General features: G+C 38.4%; 1 protein-coding gene across 1 annotated transcript in view; it reads right to left on the reverse strand.

Moving 5' to 3' along the window:
* PTK2 (protein tyrosine kinase 2) overlaps window positions 1-19640 on the reverse strand; it is a 235961-nt gene that overhangs the window by 88910 nt on the left and 127411 nt on the right. The window contains exons 14-15 of the mRNA XM_012648123.1: window positions 5133-5189; window positions 2448-2614 (exon numbers count right to left, since the gene is read on the reverse strand). Coding sequence (XP_012503577.1) covers window positions 2448-2614; window positions 5133-5189 — 224 coding nt within the window. The remainder of the gene's footprint in view (window positions 1-2447; window positions 2615-5132; window positions 5190-19640) is intronic.

The following is a 19640-nucleotide window of genomic DNA, read 5'->3' on the forward strand; positions in this document are numbered from 1 at the left end:
AAAAAAAAAAAAAAAATTTACAACGTAACAAAAAATATGAATTTTAAAAATAGTAAAGGATATAAAGAAAGAAAGCATTTAAAGAAAGAAAATGTTTTTGTACAGCTATACAATGTGTGTTTTAAGCCAAGTGTTAATACAAAAGAGTAAAAAAAAAGAAAAAATTAAAAAATAGTAAAAGATATAAAGAAACAAAACAATTAAAGAAAGAAAATGTTTTTGTACAGCTATACGATGTCTGGGTTTTAAATTAAATGTTATTATAAGAGTAAAAACATTAAAAAAATTAAAAAGTTTATACAGTAAAAAGGTTATAGAAAGCTAAGGTTAATTTAGTACCGAAGAAAAAGATTTAGTATAGCCTAAGTGCACAGCGTATATAGTCTACAGTCGTGTACAGTAAGGTCCTAGGCCTTTACTTTCACTTACCACGCAGTGACTCACCAGAGCAACTTCCAGTACTGTAAGTAACATTCACAGTAAGTGCCTTAGACTGGTATACTATATATAATGAATGTATTAATTAACTAAGCTCTGTTGCCCAGGCTGATAGAGCAGTAGTATGATCACACCTCACTGCAGCCTTGAGCTCCTGGATTTAAGCGATCCTCCTGCTTCAGCCTCCTGAGTAGCTGGGAGTACAGGGGCATGTCACCATGCCTGGCTAATCTTTTTATTTTTATTTTTTATAGACACAGGACTCTTACTATGCTGTCCAGACTGGTCTTGAACTACTGGCCTGAAGTGAACCTCCCTCCTTGGCCTCCTGAGTGCTGGTGTAACAGGCATAAGCCACCAGGCCCAGCCGCATCTATCTTTTATACCATACTTTTACTGTACCTTTTCTATACATAGTTATGTGTAGATATACAAATACCACTGTCCTACAAATGCCTACAGTATTCAGTACAGTAATGTGCTGTGCAAGTTTGTAGGCTAGAAGCAATAGGTTATACTGTATACTCTAGGCGTGCAGTGGGCTATATCATCTAGGTTTGTGTAAGTACGCTCTGCAATGTTCACACACAATGAATTGCCTGATGACACATTTTCCAAGAATGTATGGCCGTTGTTAAGCAACGCATGATTGTACTATTATTCTAAAATGATATTTTAAAATCACCAATCTAATAAAAAAAGACATATAATAACAGGTGTTGGTGAAGATGTGGAGATATTCACTCTTACACATTGCTGCTAAGAATGGAAAATGGTGCAACTTCACTGGAAATCAGTTTGGCAGTTCATCAAAAAGTTAAACAATAGTTACCATATGATGAAGCAATTCTACTACTGGATATACACAAAAGAGAATCAAAAACGCATGTCTACCCAAAAACTTGTATATGACTATTCACAGAAGCATTTTAATAGTCAAAAAGTAGAAACAACCCAAATATCTATCAACTGATGAATGGATAAACAAAAGGTGGTATGGATCTATACGAAAGAATATTATTTAGCAATAAAAGTGAAGTACTGACAGATGTGCAACATGGATGAACCTTGAAAACAGTATGCTAAGTGAAAAAAGCCAATCACAAAAAACCGCATACTGCATGATTCACTTATATGAAATGTCCAGAATAGGCAAATCAATACAGACAGAAAGTAGATGAATGGTTGCCAGAGGCTGGGGGAAGGGTGGAATAGGAAATGACTGCTAATGGATATAAGGTTTCTTTTTGAGATGAAGAAAATGTTCTAAAATTGACTGCAGTAATGGTTGCATAACTCTGTGAATACACTAAAAAGCACTGAATTGTACACTTTAAAAGAGTGAATTTTAGGCCTGGCACAGTGGCTCATGCCTGTAATCCTAGCACTCTGGGAGGCCAAGGTGAGAGGATTGCTTGATGTCAGGAGTTTGAGACCAGCCTGAGCAAGACAAAAAAATAGAAAAAATTAGCCAGAAATGGTGGTACATGCCTGTAGTCCCAGCTACTCAGAAAGATGAGACAGGAGGATCGCTTAAGCCCAGGAGTTTGAGGTTGCTGTGAACTAGGATGCTGCCACTGCTCTATTAGCTGGGGCAACAGAAGGAGACTCTTTCTCAAAAAAAAAGAAAAAAAAATGAATTTTATAATATGAAAATATCTTCACTAAGCTTTTACGAGAAAAATAAATTTAAAAATTCACTCATCTCCTCTGTATGGTAAATTAGGGCAAATTAATATTCTTTTCTTGACAACACAGGTATGTGGAAGACTGGCTATTTTTGACTCTGGCCATTCAATATGTCAGTTCCATCCAATGGAACAGTCACATATGGAATTTATTACTGATGACAAAAACTGAAAGATTAAAATGAATAAAAGACAGACCCAGCCCTGAAGGAGCTAACGTTCCCACTTTTTTGGTTTCTAAATATACCAAATAAGCTGACGTGTATGATGAGCTTTATAAAAGCCAACTGTAAATACCTAGAACTAAGGACTCATGAACACAAACAAGAGGCAATTTAAATTTAAACAGTCAAAATTACTCCAGATTTTTGGTAGTCTTAAAGGACTTACCGGACTCATATAAATGCCTTGATGTACATCTCCAAACTGGCCTTCTCCAATACATCGTCCAAGTTCTATTCTTTCTCTTTGAATCTCATAATCCCTGGCTGCAAAACATGATCCACACACCACTAAATACTTCAGTACAATATTCAAAATGTAGAATTAACAATGGACATATTTCATTTCATTATCATCCATAAGTAAAAATTTCATCTGTGGCACATTGATCTATGAAAATGCTTTAAACAGAATGGAATTCTCTTAAACAATATTTTATCAGTAATTTATGTATCAGTTAGGGTATTGCATGAATTACCAAAACAATGAGTTCTACAAAAAGCAGATTTTTCATGCTGTTCCTAGTTTTTTAATATCTGATTTATTTTATATCTATTTGATAGTTTCTTAAATAATTGCTCCAAGTATTAAATTATATGCTTAATTAATAAGAGCTATTAGTTTAGGTATTAATATATGAAGGCTATAAAAACACAGTTATTTAAAGCAATTATTTTATAAATAACTAAAGTTTGCAAATATGTAAGCAACATAAAATTGTGTCATCAGTAAACTTTATGTTTTGGATGTTTAAGAGTTTTCTACTTCATTACAATCCTATCTCTATATTATTCATGAAGCTAAAAGAGTTTAAAGAGGTTGTTTCTAAAAACTAATTTCAAAATTAGATGACTTGGAATCAAGGTTTAACATATGAGCATAATAAATTATGAGTACTTTATACTTTTGAGAGCATGTGCCTCAAATTCATATATTAAATTGTGATTTATACAAAACCAATTATTTAGTAGGCTGTTCAGGAACATGGAAAGAAAATACCTACTAGCAACATAATAGATTGAATTCTAATTCAGTTAACTACTTGGTATTTTGATTTATTTCAATTAAGAAACTCATCCCCATAGGTTATATACATTTCATCAGTGTAATCACTGATGGAATAAACCAAGAGCCAAACATTTTTAAATGTTCTCCTTGGTTTATCAAATTATAAACCATAGAGAACATTAAACTCAAAATTTAAATAGTTATTTTCCTCTTTAAAATCACTTTAGCTAGTAGTTCTGTTGATGTAACAGTATGAGTAAACCAATAACAAAGTTTTAAAATAAAAGTTAACTGAAAACTGAAACATCCCATATATCACTCTATAGGTTCTAATTGCAAGTAAACGCAGTTATTTTAAAGGAGTCCTGTTACCTTCATCTATTCCATAGCATTCTGTATTGCAATTAAGAGAGAAAAAAATTGAAGACCTTGCTTAGAAATAACTAACAGCAATGAGGTTAATAACACAAACTTGGAGAGTACATTTCAGTAACATTTCATTTTTAAAATATTTTAAGCATAAATATAATAAAAGAGAACTAAAAGCAAGTAAAAACTAAATATCCTCAAGTTAACGCAATTTTATTTACACAATGCTTTTAAATTCTTATCTCATAAATTCCTATACAATAACTTCTTTTTGTGGGGTCTGGATAAAAGTCAGCCATGTTAGACATTTTTACTACTTAACTATAAATAACAAACATACAAATAAAAATTTGGATTCTCTGCAGGAATGTACAAATGACTATATGGCTAATCAAATAATTAAACTTAAGTTTAAATATTTTTCCAAATTGATACTGTAGCCAAAATGTATACACTTATGTTTCAGTTCTTGCCTCTGTTTCCAATCACTCTCTAATACAGGAGTTCTTGAAAGGGGACATATGCCCACTCAGAATGATGCATGCCTGAGAAGGCCAGGTTGTTTCTCTTTATTTTGGTAGTGTCTCCTCAAAGTACGCAGAAAATCCAAAGGAGAGCATCTTTTAAAATATTTACACAATAGAACAAAGCACCTGAAACATTTATTTTATAAACATGTATACCTCTATTGAATTCAGAACATTCAGATTCTGGTTTACTAAGGTTTCTGAGCCCTCTGTAAGAGGTAAGTTTACATTTTTTTATGCAAATGAAATTTCAAGGGTATATCCAATTCAAGATCTGGGGACTATATAGTCTAATGTGAGATCTGGGGCTTCCATATTTTCCTCAATCAACAAGCTGCACATCACCCAGAGAAGAAGAATCTTGACATTTCCAGGCTGCACGAATGTCATTTAAGAGTACAGTCTCTCTCCCCACCTTCCCCTGGAGGTATACAGAATGAAGGCTAGAAGCTATTCCTATTGGTTAGTCAATGGCAATAAAGAACAAACAATTTCAAGGGGGAAATGGAAATCTTTGAGTGTGTATGTATATACACATCTATCTATCTATCTATGTACGTATACACGTATGCACACATATTTAAATAATACTTATTTGCTACACAGAGAAAATACTCTAATCAATAAAGGCTCTATTATCATAGAGCCAGAAAACAAGATTACAAAAATCATGTAATTAAACTGATTATAGATAATTTGAGTTCTAGGCTTCTGACCTCAGGGTGGGCACATATAATATTCTAAAGGTTGAAAGAATACTTCTGTTTAGTACCCAATGAGGCATTAAAAATAGTTCTAAGGGACAATAAATATAAAAAATTTTTAAATATGAGGCGGTATCTGTCAAACCTGAGCAAGACCAAATCAGAAGTCTACTTACTTGAGGGCATGGTGTAAGTATCTTCTTCATCTATAATCTCAGCATAATCGTCTGTTTCTGTTGAAATGAAAACAGATATGTTTAAAGAAGTTAAATATTTGACCTCCTGGCCTTTTATGTAATTTAAAAAGGCAAAATCATCTGCCTAAATTGCCTACTATGCTGACATATTCCTGAAACACTATTACTCAAATTTTGCTCATACAAGAGTCATTTATGGAAATAAAAGTGATATCATTATCCAGTGTTATAATACACAGACTTGTTTATCAGAGAGAAAATAGGGCCAACACAGAAGGCTCTTGTAAAAGAAAAAAAAAAAGACAGATATGAGACAACTATGTATTCAGTGGTCCCCAACCTTTTTGGCACCAGGGACTGGTTTCATGGAAGACAATTTTTCCATGGACTGGGGGTTAGGAAATGGGGGATGGTTTGGGGATGATTCAAGAGCATTACATTTATTGTGCGGTCAAACCTCTCTGCTAATGATAATCTGTATTTGTAGCTGCTCCCCAGCACTAGCGTCACCACCTCAGCTCCACCTCATATCATCAGATATTATATTCTTGTAGGAAAGGGAATCCTACGTAAATTGCACACGTGAGGGATATAGGTTACATGCTCCTTATAAGAATCTAATGGCAACACTGAGCTCAGGTGGTGATATGAGATGAAGCTGTAAATACAGATGAAGCTTTGCTTGCTCACCTGCAGCTCACCTTCTGCTGTGTGGCCCCGTTCCTAACAGGCTACGGACTGGTACTGGTCCGTGGCCCAGGGGTTGGGGACCACAGACGTATATGATTCAAATTAACCAATCTGTACCGACTGCAAAACTCTCCCTCAACTATACCAGATAGGCATTTAAAAGCACATTGTTGTCTCCTGGGATTTTTCCAAACAAGATCGGTATTTCCAAAACACAGTATCTGATTTTATTAAAATTAATAGTTCAACTCCACAGCATAATCAGAACTTTCTCCTTTATTTAATTTTGAAACAGGGTCTCTCTGTGTTGCCTGGGCTAGAGTGTAGAGGTGTCATCATAGCTCAATGCGACCTCAAAATCCTGGGCTCAAGTGATCCTCTTGCCTCAGCCTCCTGAGTAGCTGGGACTAAAGGCACTTGCCACCACACTTAATTTTAAAAATGTTTTTGTAGAGACAGGCTCTCACTATGGTGGTCAGGCTGGTCTCGAACTCCTGGCCTCAAGTGATCCTTCTGCCTCAGTCTCCCAAAGTGTTAGGATTACAGGCACAAGCCATTGCATTCCAGCAGAATTTACTTCTTAATGTATAATCATCATTAAAAGTGATTAAAGAAAAAAAAAAAGCCTGGCTGGCAAAATGTAACACCAATAAATCAATTCTCCTTAAGACATTTATCATATATGAATTATTCCTAAATCCTACATGATAGGTAGATAATCTATATTATTCTTTCTTTCTTCTTACAAAAGACGTGGGGTCCCGCTAGGTTGTCCAGGCTGGACTCAAACTCCTACACACGAGCAATCCTTTCACCTTAGCCTTCCAAGTAGCTGGGATTAAAGGCACATGCCACCATGCCTGGCTCTATATTACTCTTACATGTTTATAAATAATAATATTTACAGGATTTTAAAAAACTTATTCTACTCCAACTTTACATTCTTTTATTTTCATATTCCTCCCTCTTACTCTGTTTTCAGTGAATACTAGGAACACCAAACTGGCATTCCGTAGGCCTATAGCTTTGCTTTTGTGTAAGATGGCTTATAAAAAGACCTTGTGGAAGAAAATTTGGGATAGAAGGGAGCTGCTAAAGTACTTGTAACAAAAAGGACTAAGCAGGGGAGGAATCTACTCTAACAGCTAAGACAAGGGAAACAACACAAATCACACAGATGGCCATTTGCTAATCATTTACTCTTTTTATTCCATAACTTAACAGGCTCAACTTTATGATACTCTGCTAAGGAAACTAATACAACTAAGGCTGCATTTCCCCAGAGCCCTTACTGCTTCCTGTCACGTAAAGCACGTGCCTTTTAGGTAAAGCACAGGGCTGGCCCTGCTGTGGCCGGATTCTGGCAGGGAAAGCCACTCAGACTCCCTCCCCTGCTGCCCTGTTACTCAAACTACTCAAGTCTTCACAACTCTGCACTCAGTTCTTAGTGTTATTAAGCAGATGGTACGGACTCATCAACACCATAGGCACCACAGCCTCACATGGCTGCAAAGGATCACTGCAAGGCTGTCCAGAAATCCGAGTCTCTCAGGTGACAAGTGTCTACTGCCTGAATGAAGACATAAAACTAATGATGATGACAGCCATGGCAGTGACCTCCACCTGATGGGGCTTACCCTGGCTAAAGCTCATGTTGGTTCAGAGCCCATTCTGGTTTTAGCCAAAGTATCACTATTCGGAGGTCTCTCCTCAAACTACTCTGCCCCCACCCCATTTCCCTGAATCATGTTCCCTGACTTATTTGCCTCAGTACCTATAAATCCCTGGCATTGTTTTGTTTCCTTGTTAACTGTCTTCCCACCTCTCCAGAAAGGAGCATTCACTGGAGTAGAATCCTCATGTATCTTATTAACTACTATGTCCTCAGTATCTAAAATCATACGTGGCATAGAGACGTCCTCAAGAAACACATGCTAAACAACAAGAATGAACACACTACAATAATATATACCCTCGGGAAACTGAGGCAAAGAGTGAAGTAACCTGTGCGAGGCAGCATAGACAGTAAATGGTAGAGCTGCAATACATGGGACAAGGTACACATCACACATTGGGGGTAACCTGCTTGACCTCAGTAAAGTCACTTTACCTGGCTATGCTTTTGTTGTGCCCTCATGTGTGAAATGAGAACATCAACCCTTGTAGGGGTGTTATGAGGATTATAGACAATGTATTTAAAGTTAAGATGTGGCCCTGCATGTAATCGACAATCAAGCAATCTTTGGAAGAGAAATGTTGGTTAGTCAAGAAAAAAAAAAGAAATGGTAGCTCTTTCCATTGTTATTTTGCTCCTTCTGGGGGCTCTCTGAAAGGGACCTGGCAGTTGAGGGTTTGGGATTCCTGTGTGCTGATACTCTACGCTGGTCTTCTCGGTTTGACTATAATGCCTTCCAGGACTGTTTCATTTTATAAAATCCTCAGTAGATACCAACCTCTGAAATAATTCTGAAGGAGTAAAAATAAATTAGCTAACATATATCAGGCTAGTACATAACAGTTATTTGGAAAAAATCACGTTGCATACATTTCAATTAATCCATACAACCACAATTATTTTTTATGAAGCTATGTGAATTCTATACAAAACCTTTGAGGATGTACCAAAACTACCTGGGAATTACTTATCGTAATATCTGGGGTGACCTGTATACTATGTGATGCAATGTGAACAGAGAATTTATGGAGCAGAGTCAACAATGCTGAAGGTACATGGATCTGCAAAAGTTTGTAACCTTCCACACAGGAGTTTTCAAGTGTTAATACTTGGCATATTTCTCTAAGAATTCTTGAGATTGATTTGGTTATATTTTGTTTTTCTTTCCTGGCTTTTAGGATTATAGAATAGTATGACACGAATATGACAGGTATTTTTACATATTCAAGGGCCCTGAAAAATTAGAGTCCAGCCTAAAACTGCCTGGGCCCCCCATATAATGGTAACATAGTAGGAAAATATAAAGAAAAAAGGAAACAGGTTCAAAGACCTGTGTACAAATAAAGGAAGTTAGATTTTCATTCTCTGTTTAATAAGAATGATGACAACTAATATTACTGAGAGCTTACCATATGCTAGGCACTGTTATAAACAATTACATATGTTGTCATTTAATCCTCAGCAAATTTTTTTACTATATTACTATGATCAGCATCCCTGCTTCACAGGCAAGAAACTGAGGCACAAAGGAGATACATAACTTTCTCAATCAGTGGCAGGCTGGTATTCAGCACAGCACTTCAGCACAGAGCGTGAGCTTTGAAGTACCATGATTTATCTTTTATTATTTTTCACAAAGTTTATCAGGACTTTTATTCATGAGACCAGATACCCTATGCTTTGAAACTATTGAATGGATATTTTGGAATTTTTTTGCCCAACATGGGCACAATTTTGCTCCAGAGATGCTCACAGGAGGCTCACTTGGACTTGTGTACTTAGGAGACAATTTTAGGATGCCTGGCCCATGAGTTGAAAATTTAAAATAAACATTAAAAAAAAATGGAGACTTCTAAAACCTTGGACAACATTATCATTTGAATGGTTTGGTATCACAATTATATGGTAAAATAAAAAAGATGGGAAGACGTATTAAAAGGATAGAAACTGACTGCTCAGAAAATAGGAGAGAAAAGTCACCAAGTTCTCATTTCAAAGCAAAGTAAAAAGAGACATAGTAAAGTCACTCCTGAAAACATCAACATGCATGCATACCATTAAAGGTTCATGCCCTGTAATTTCAAGAGCCTGATACTTCTGGGGTTACTGGGGAGGGAGTCAGTTTAGAGTGTGGGAGGTATGTCTCAGTGGACAAGGGATACCATCACTTAGTTTGTAAATAAAAGGAACTGCACAAAAGTCTTTAAGCTTAAAAACTTCTCAGGTGCTGAAAACCTGCTGATTCCCCCCTGTAAGAGGCAGATAATGTCATTCTGTCCCTACACCTCCTCCCTCCTCTCATGGTGGCATCTGTGCACTGGCTTGCATACTAGCAATTCTAACAACTTGTTCCTCTGACTGGCTTTCCTGCTGCTCCCCAGGGGCCTGAGGCCCAGCCGGTGGGGGGGCGGGGGTTAGAAGTTTGAGATGTCATTAATCCCATACACTAACATCTTTACAGTGACTAGGTTATTTAAGTAATTCAACAGATAACCAATTTCAGTTTCTTATCCAACCTGGATAACCCAGATGTTGCATTAACTCCAGAGGCATCATGAAGCAGTAGATAAAGGGTTCTTTTCTAGGAGCCAAGAAGAGCCCACTCGTTCTTAAATATTAACTAGCTGTATATCCTAGACCAGGAATTGGCAAACTGTTTTTGTAAAAGGCTAGACAGCAAATATTTTAGACTTTGCTGATATATGGTCTCTGTTGCAAATACTCAACTTTGCTATTCAAATTATAGCCTGTAAATAGCCAGAGACACTTGTAAACAAATGAGTAGGACTATGTTCCAATAAAACTGAAATGTGAATTTCATATAATTTTGACATCACAAATAGTATTCCTCTTTTGATTTTTCCTCCAACCATCAAAAAATGTAAAGATTGTTCTTAGCTCAAGGGGCAGTATTAAAAACAGGTGGCCCATTTTTTGGTCCACAGGAGCCCTGACAAAGACCAACTGATTAAACCCTTAAGGCTCAGCTTATTCATCTATAAAATGGGGTAAGTATTCTTGCTCTGGCTAATTCATAGTATTAGGAGATTCAAATGTAGGGAAAATACATGAAAATGTTTGCAGACATTTATTTTAATTTTTACGCTTACATATAATCCTCACAACAACCACTTGAGACCTTTTACAGATAGACACAAGAGATGAAGCAATTTGCTTGAGATCACTCAACTAATCACTTGGTAACAGGATGGGGCAGTGAAAAAAGAGTGGGGTTGGAGCCTAAGACCTAGGACTCTCTCTCAACCGTCTGATTATTGGTTTCCTCATCTGCGAAATAGTAAAGGCAATACTCAGTGATATTCTAAGTGATGCTGTGAGAATCAGGAATCATGTCAGGAGAGAGCCTGCACACAGCAAGCTCTCAAAGAATGGTAGTTGCTAATTTATTACTATTACGGAATCAATCTAAAAACAAAAATCAAATCTCTGGCTTCAAATCCCATGAAGAACACGTACTTTTTCAAAGACATATTTAGTTAAGATCTTTCACTGCAATTGCTCAGCTCACTATACTCAAATTTATCAGTATCTTTATTCTATCACAAAAATGAACATAGATGAATTATTCAGTAAAAGCATTTCTTCATTTAATTATGAGAAAAAAAATACAACTCCCCCTTAATTTTAGTTTATAAAATCTTATTCCTTTAGTATAAAGTTTCATGCAGACAGTAAACAAAATGAATGGGAAACCAAAGACACTAAATGTGACTTTAAAATTTCTATCTTATTAAAGTGCTATCAACTATTTGAAAAATAATCATTATCATTATTGTTGATATTCCCCTAATTACATCAGCTTGTATAACCCTTCTATTTTTTTTTTTTTTTTTTTAATTTTTAAAAGAGACAGGGTCACTCTGTCACCCAGGCTGCAGTGCAGTGGCACAATCATGGCTCATTATAGCCTCAAACTCCTGGGCTCAAGCAATCCTCCTGCCTCAGCCTCCCCCATAGCGGGGACTACAGGTATGTGACACTATGCCCACCTTGTGTGAGTCTTTAAAATCACTTTTAATTCTTTCCTTTCTACTACCACATTCCTAAACTAAGAATTATTATATATACTTGGGAAATATAGTATATGGATCTTTATCATTTACAGCTTTCATGAATGACCAATTTTTGCTAAATGACCATTTTTATGATTTTCCAGAGCTTTAAGGTTTTAATAATGAAATCTAGAAAATTCACTACGAATACATACAACTCAAATTAACCACTGAGAGGTGATAAAGAAACTGAAAGTTATCTTTTCCATGTTAAAGCCCTAAACAATTTTTAAGAGATCATTTTTTCATACCATCCTATACTTGGTTCTGTTGGATCAAAATCACATTTTGCCTTTCATCAAATACTGAACTATATTTATTTCTATAAATAATTATCTCATAGTAGTAACACAGATGTGAAAATAAATATTACCGTCCCCACTAATTTCATCTGCAGATCCAGGTGGCATGCAAAGAAAGGGGAGTAGGGAACAGAGGGGAGGAGAAAAAGGAAGGAGAAGAGGGGAGAGAGGGGAAAACACACTATTAAAATGACAAGTAAACCAAAGTGTAAGAAAAATTAAAAAATTACCCCCCAAGGTTCAATTCAAAAGATCAAAGAAAGACTATATACTAGTAGAATGTTTACTCGAATTTGAGGGCATTATGCCAAGTTTTAAGCTGTCAACACATTTTACACAGTTACATAGCAGTGCTGTAGAGCTAACCGGTTTCTACCACAAGCAAAATTAATTTGATTACCTCTCACAAAATTAAGTATTAAAAACAGTTTCTACTTCCCTCAAAGGGAATTTATGAACCCTTAGATAAAAATGCAAACAAACTAGTCATTAATGTCTATGTTTAATGATAACCAGGGAAATCAACCTAAGCCCTCAGCGTGCCTATTACAAGGCACCAGTGGACTTAAATATTACATGGTAGATGTAGGCCACCCCACTATAATCAACTATAGGGAGATGCAGTACTGCAAGCTCTGCTGACAATTAAAGTTCCGTTTAAATTTGCACAGAACAACAAATTTTGTTCTGAACAGTTTGGAGAAATTACTATTCCAATTATTATAAATCTTTACTTTCTTAGAAAAATCTCCAAATGGCATATCTGCCTCTACTATGCACCATCCTTGTATCTCTGCCCCCAAAGCATGAAAAGCAGACAACTTGGGTTCATTTGGACCGTTCACCTTCATTCAGCTGCATGCTAGATTAGGAAATCCACAATACAAAAACGTGGTTCTGTCAGCCCCTGAGGGAAAATGCTCAGATAACACAAATGAAACTGAGAAGCTATTTCTTGCCTTGTCATGCATTTAAAAACCAGCAAACAGGCAAACAAAGTTTTCTACTCAAGAGAGTAGCCCATTGTCAGACACAAAACCTTGCCCCCAGTTATTGCTTCTGAATAATGAACAGCACATACACTAATATTCAATAAAGCTATGATCTGTACAGGACAATCTATAAGCATCTAGTTAGTTCGTTTTTTGGGGGTGCCTTGGTTAATAGGAGAGCCTGTGCAAATATGAGTGCAATACCCGTAGAAGGAGGTTCATGGGAACAGAAGACCAAAGGAAGAAAGCGCCTAGCTTTCTTAACTTTATGTTGGCAGTGACTGACTCCTTTATAAAGAAGCAAGAAGAGGAAAGAGAAAAATAGAAAAAAATTATTTCAATACAACGGACAACTTCGTTACATTTTAAGGCACATCTATAAAAACAAAGACAAAATTGCAAAGCTTTTATTTGACTACTTGCACACCTATCTCTTACTATGATTGTTGGCTTTTAAAAAAAATACTAATATTTTAAAGTGTAATTTCCTGTTTTAGCAAAGATTAGCACTAGATACAGAAACAAGACATAATGAGACTGTCCCAGCTTTGTAGATGCGGCAGGTTGAAGGTTCAGATATTTTTACTAACAACAAAACTGAAACAAAATGAAACAAAAAACAAAGAATAATTCAAGATTCTTGTAAACATTTAACATTCAACCATAAAGAAAAAAATTGCAGAAAACTTGCAGATCTTGATTTGTGAAAGAGATTTATGAGCAATTTCTTGCAAATCATCAGCAAAGACTCAGACTCACAGACCTTGAATATACATACACCTTAAATAAATTATCCTAACATCAAACTGGTGATGAGGATGTTTGAATACAGGTTGCAAAGCCTCTAGCATCACGGATTCATTTTCTTGCTTATTCACATATTCAAAACTCATTTGACAGTCAACTGTATTTTAGGCACTGGCTGGATTGACAAGACACATCTCAGCCCTCCAGGAGCATACAGCACAGTGAGAAAACAAACAAGCAACACTTACAGTTTGGCACAGTAACCGCAATAATGAACATGTGTCAAAGAGAATTCAAAGCAAGGGATGTAGCCCTTTAAGATGCAACAGTCGTTGACATGTGACAGACACAGGCAGCACGCAAAACTTAACCGCAGCATATATTCAGGACAACTTGAATCAATGCTCCTGGGTTTCAGGCCTTGAACTTGGCCCAAATAAACTCTCTACTTACATTAATTTTGCCTCAGTTTTTTCTTTTAGGTTGACACCAGGAATAAATTTGGAAGACTGAGTCAATATGGATTTGCCAATGGATTGGACATGGGAGGATTAAGCAGAGAACAGCATTGAGAATAACACCGAGGATGGTCTGTCTGATCAGCCAGAAGGAAGGAAGTGCTACTTGGTGAGTGGAGAAGGGAGAGGAACACCTTGCCCTGGAGATTAGGAGTTCATTTTGAGTATGTTAACTCTGAGATGCTTATTAGACATCTGAGTCTACATAGTGAGGAGGTAGTGGCTACAGGAGTCTGGATTTCAGGGGATAAATCTGCCATTGAGATAACAATCTGAGAGTTACCAGCATAATTAAGCCCTGAAATGCCATGAGATCCCTGAGGGGGGTGACTATGGCTAGCAGGAAGTGGCAGAAGAACTGAGTCCTGAGGTCCTCAAGCATGAAGGAGATAATGAGGGGTGAGGTAGGAATAGCATGGTACCCTGGAAGCAAGAGAAGGGCAATTTCAAGTAGGAGCAACACTGAGCAGCAATAACTCGCTTATAAAGAGTTCTTCTGCTGTAAGAGGACTAGTGGCAGCGGGGAAGTGAGGTCAGAAGGGGGCTTTTAAGGTGGGGAAACCACAGTATGTGATGTGCTATTGGGAAAGATCTAGGGGGGAGGGAGAGAGGGAGGGAGAGAAAGAGGGAGAGGGAGAGAGAGAGAGAAACCCTAATAACAGGGAGCAGAGAGAATTCACGAACATGTAACAAGTGACAGGGGCTGGATTGGTAGGAAGTTAGTATTAGGCAGGGACAATTCATTTACTGTCAGACCAGGGCAGGCAGAACTCAGGGCTACAGATGCTGGCAGGTGGGTAAAGGTGGGTAGAGAAGTTCTCTTTTGTTTGTAAATTTTCTCAGTGAAATTGGAAGCAAGTCATCAGCTTACAGTGAAGATGGTGGAGAAGGTGCTGGAGGTTTAAGGGAAGGCTTCAAGTGGCTGTGGGGCAGGTGGGAGAGAGAATGGACAGGAAAGCCACACCTGAGGTATGTGGTCAGGAATCAAAAGTGAGATCAAAGCAACGCTGTTGTGTTTTTTGCTTTAAAGGTTTAGCTACACTACAGCAGACGTGAAACAGACAGAGGTGGATTTAATCAGGCTGTGTTTCTGCCAAGTAAAAGAGAGTAAGAGTAGGGCAGAGGTGATGGGAGTATTTGCTGGGAGGGATACAACCACTGACCAGGGGTTTTAGGCTTGTTAAGAAAAGAGTGAAGGCCGGGTGTGCTGGCTCACGCCTGTAATCCTAGCACTCTGGGAGGCCGAGGCGGGCGGATTGTTTGAGCTCAGGAGTTCGAAACCAGCCTGAGCAAGAGCAAGACCCCGTCTCTACTAAAAATAGAAAGAAATTAATCGGACAACTAAAAATATATAGAAAAAATTAGCCAGGCATGGTGGCGCATGCCTGTAGTCCCAGCTACTCGGGAGGCTGAGGCAGGAGGATTGATTGAGCCCAGGAGTTTGAGGTTGCTGTGAGCTAGGATGATGCCACGGCACTCTAGCCTGGGGAACACAGTGAGACTCTGTCAAAAAAAAAAAAAAAAAAGAAAAGAGTGAAGACCCAAGGAGTGATGGAGGGACAGTGGAATAATAACAGGACCAATGGACTAGAGATCCTGGGGGGTTAAAGGGTTGTTGGAGTTGGGTACTCAAGGACTAAAGCTATAAAAACAGGAGGTGGTAGTCAGAAAGGGTTTTCTTAAAATTGAAATCATAGTGAGGTTACAGCTGTAGATGAGGTATAGGCACCATGGGAGTGAGTGACTGTGGGAAGTGGAGGACAGGACCACTGGAAGAACGGAAAGACCAGGTGCTAGAAGAGTCACCTACGATGAATACTGAAACCCTCCCAAACTAGGATGGAGGATATGGGAGAGGGGACAGTGAGCTGGGTACTCAGAAATTTGAGGAATGCAGGAGAGCCTCTTTCTAATACTTGAGATTCAAAGCTGGTGTTTTTGAGGGAGAATCGTCTGGAAGGGGTAATGAGAAATAAGGAATACTTAACTCTCCTCCAGTCCTAGTGCTGCCAATGGCTGTCAGCCATTACCCACGGGGTTACAGGCGCACCAGTGCCCCCTGGGTAAGAGCTAGCTTTGGTTATAGGAAGGTGATGAGAAGGTTCAAAGAAGCTGTGGATTTACAGGAATCCCAGAAAACACAAGTGAAGGGTTTTAGAAGCTGGGAAAGAGTATGAGATGAAGATAGCACAGGGGATGTGCAAAAAGTATGGGATCGACACAGGAGTTAGGGGCATCTGAAGGAACAAGTATGAATAGGCACAATAATGAAGGACAGGATGGCCTTGCTAATAAACTAACACAGAAAAATAAACTAACAGAAAAAAAGGAGAGAAAGATCATTGTCCCTTGTCTGATTAACTGCAGGGACTGTAACTCGCTGTCTTTAAGACTGCATGGGCTTTAACTTGCTGTCTTTTAAAATTAACCACCTGTAGAGATTGTTTTTACAGTATTTGAAAAGAGCTGAGCAGACAGAAAGGAAGTGTAAATTCTCCTCCTTCAGGTCCACCGTATCAGCCCAGCCAGAAGACATTTTGACATTTAGGAGAAACTGTGAAGGGAGTCTCAAGAAGAAAAAAGGGAAAAACAAACACCCTAATGTCTCACAGCTGTGTCCTGCTAATCAGTCTACTGCAATACATTTTTCTTTACCACTTTACAACCCCCAGTAAAAAGTCCGAGCCGCTTGTCCTCCCTGCCAGCACTCCTTCTTTCCTGCGCTTTCATGCTATGCCCTTTTCCCTTCTCTCTTAGTGGTGGTGGGGGGAAGCAAAATAAACTTTCACTTCTTTCTATCCTAATCTTTGTGTGGAAAATTCTTTCTCCACCTGCATAGTCGTGAGCCCCCACCCTAACAATGAGATTAGTTTAAGTGGATCAATATTTTCCTTTGACCATAGCTCAATTCTATTCCTTTCCTCAGGCGTTAGGGTTTGGTGTTGACAATGCTCAATGTTAAAGCTCTGTGCTCCGGGAAAATGGTCTTTCTAAAAATCATCCAACCTGGGGTGGTCACAGGGTAACCTCCTGCCCCAACAATGTTTTAAATTCATGAATTCACATTGATGTTTAAAAAAGAAAACGTCAAAGAACAATATCTGGCTAGTGTAGTAAAAGTCATTATTTTAAAAACTGGTAAATAAAGGAAAAGAAAAAGGCAATTTTCCTGTCTTTCCAGCAGGAACTGTTCCCGAGGGTGACTGAACAACTGATGAAGGAAAATTGTCTTTAGAATGAGAACTAAAATAAAATCTTAAGCCCCCCAGAAGACTGAATGGACCCCTTCTTGGCCAAGGGAACCCCAGAAAACCCTAAAGCTGAGTTGCTGGCCATGAGAAGGGGGGTCAGATGTGCTTCATCACACCCTCCTCCCTTTTTGGAGATTTATTTTTAACAATGAGATGCTAAATCATTAACACACCTAAGGCTATAGAAGACATAGCTTACACGACACCTGCAGGCCATCAATTTACTTAACAAATAACTTGAGTTTCAGGTGGCTTTGAAACCTCCCTTCAATAATGGGGCACAATGGGAGAACTATGGTAAAGGCCTAGCTAAAAATAATGATAATAATTAGTCGCTGTCCCCGTTTATATGATTGCCACTCTGGAGTGACAGGGAAGCTGGCGGTCATAAAGATTCTTAACTTTCTCCCCATAGCTGGTGTCCACAGAGATTATTAACTTTCTCTACAGATACTATCATCTTTTTGAAACCTAAAGGTAGTTTTTAAGATGTCTTCCAGGCCTCGCATTCCAGTGGATTGGCTGACCCACCCCATGGACCAGCAGCTCATACCAAGAAACCTACTCAACTGGAACTATGACCCCAGGGACTGAAATAACAAAAGAAGATGATTTTTATACCCCTATAATTTTGCCCCAATTAACAAACCTAATTGCCTTGTCTGCCAAACTACCCCTAAAAACTCTGTCTCCCAAATTTTCGGAGAGGTGGGATTTGAGAAATTTCTCCTGTCTCCCCACTTAGAGCTATGTGGAATAAAGACTTTCTCTGCTGTAGAAACCTGCTGACTCAGCGTACTGGCTGCTGCTTGGGCAGTGGGCATATGAACGTGGCTGGGCGGCAACAGCCTGTCACTGATTAACAGACATCCTTATCTTAAAATTTTCCAAGCTTCTACACAAAGCTTTATTTCTTTAACCAATTACAAATCAAAGAATCTTTAAACCCCACCAACCCACCTCCAAACTGAATTCCCCCTTTGCGATGTCCCATCTTTCAGGCCAAACCAATGTAGGCCCTCCACATACTGACTTAGGGTCTTCCTGTGTAATTCCTATCTCCACGAATGTATAAAACTAAACTGTAACCCAGCTACCTTGGGCATATTTTCTCAGGCCCTTTTGAGACCATGTGCTTTAGGCCAGTCCACCTACATTTGGCTCAGAATAAACCTCTTCAAATGATTGTACACAGTTTGGGTTTTTTTGCATTAACAAGAAGCATTCCAACTAAAGAAGATTGAAAGGGGTGAAAGAAGATTGAAAGGGGTGGCCTTGCTGAAATAACAGGAAAATATCTAATCCCACAATTTCCTAGTAACAACTAAAGATCAATCATGAGTTCTCTCCCTGCTTTCCGCTCTTTCTCTCCCTAGCAGACTGACAGGCACCCTGCAGGACTCTGTTTTCACAAACAAAAGAGCCAAAAGACAGAAAGGAAATATAAATCTTTCTCTTAATATTCACCAGCTCACTGCCTTTAGAATTTGTTTTATAGCCTCAAGGTGTTCCTGAGAAGCTCCAGGACTGACATCATCGGGGGACAAACTTCAGGCTTCAGATCCTGCCCAAAATCTTAAGAGCAACATCCCTGACAAGATCTCTAATAGCCATTTCTCTGTCAGCCTACTGCTAAGAAAAGGGATTCAGCCTCTGCTTCTTTTTTTTTTTTGGAGACAGAGTCTCACTCTGTTGGCCAGGCTAGAGTGCCATGGCATCAGCCTAGTTCACAGCAACCTCAAACTCCTGGGCTTAAGTAACTCTTCTGTCTCAGCCTCGTGAGTACCTGGGACTACAGGCATGCGCCACCATGCCCGACTAATTTTTTCTATATATTTTTAGTTGTCCAGCTAATTTCTTTCTATTTTTAGTAGAGATGGGGGGGGCTCGCTCTTGCTCAGGCTGGTCTCGAACACCTGACCCTCGAGTGATCCTCCCACCTCGATCTCCCAGAGTACTAGGATTACAGGCATGAGCCACCGCACCCGGCCCAGCCTCTGCTTCTGACTGTTGCTAATATGAAGAGAAGGAGCAGATATGACAGTTAGTTCACAGTACTGTGTTAATTTGGCTACAGCCATAAGTCATCTTCACCCCTTTTTTATAATTTCTAAATAAAAAGCCTGAATAGCTGATTCTCTTCTTGCCAACATACTTTTCCTCTTCCTCCTTTTCACTGTGTTGGCCCTTTCCCACTTGGGAAAGCAAAATAAACTTCTTTTTTTCTATTCTAATCTTT

The sequence above is a fragment of the Propithecus coquereli genome, unplaced genomic scaffold (genome assembly GCF_000956105.1).
Source record: "Propithecus coquereli isolate 6110/MARCELLA unplaced genomic scaffold, Pcoq_1.0 Scaffold28, whole genome shotgun sequence".
Taxonomy (NCBI): Eukaryota; Metazoa; Chordata; class Mammalia; order Primates; family Indriidae; genus Propithecus; species Propithecus coquereli.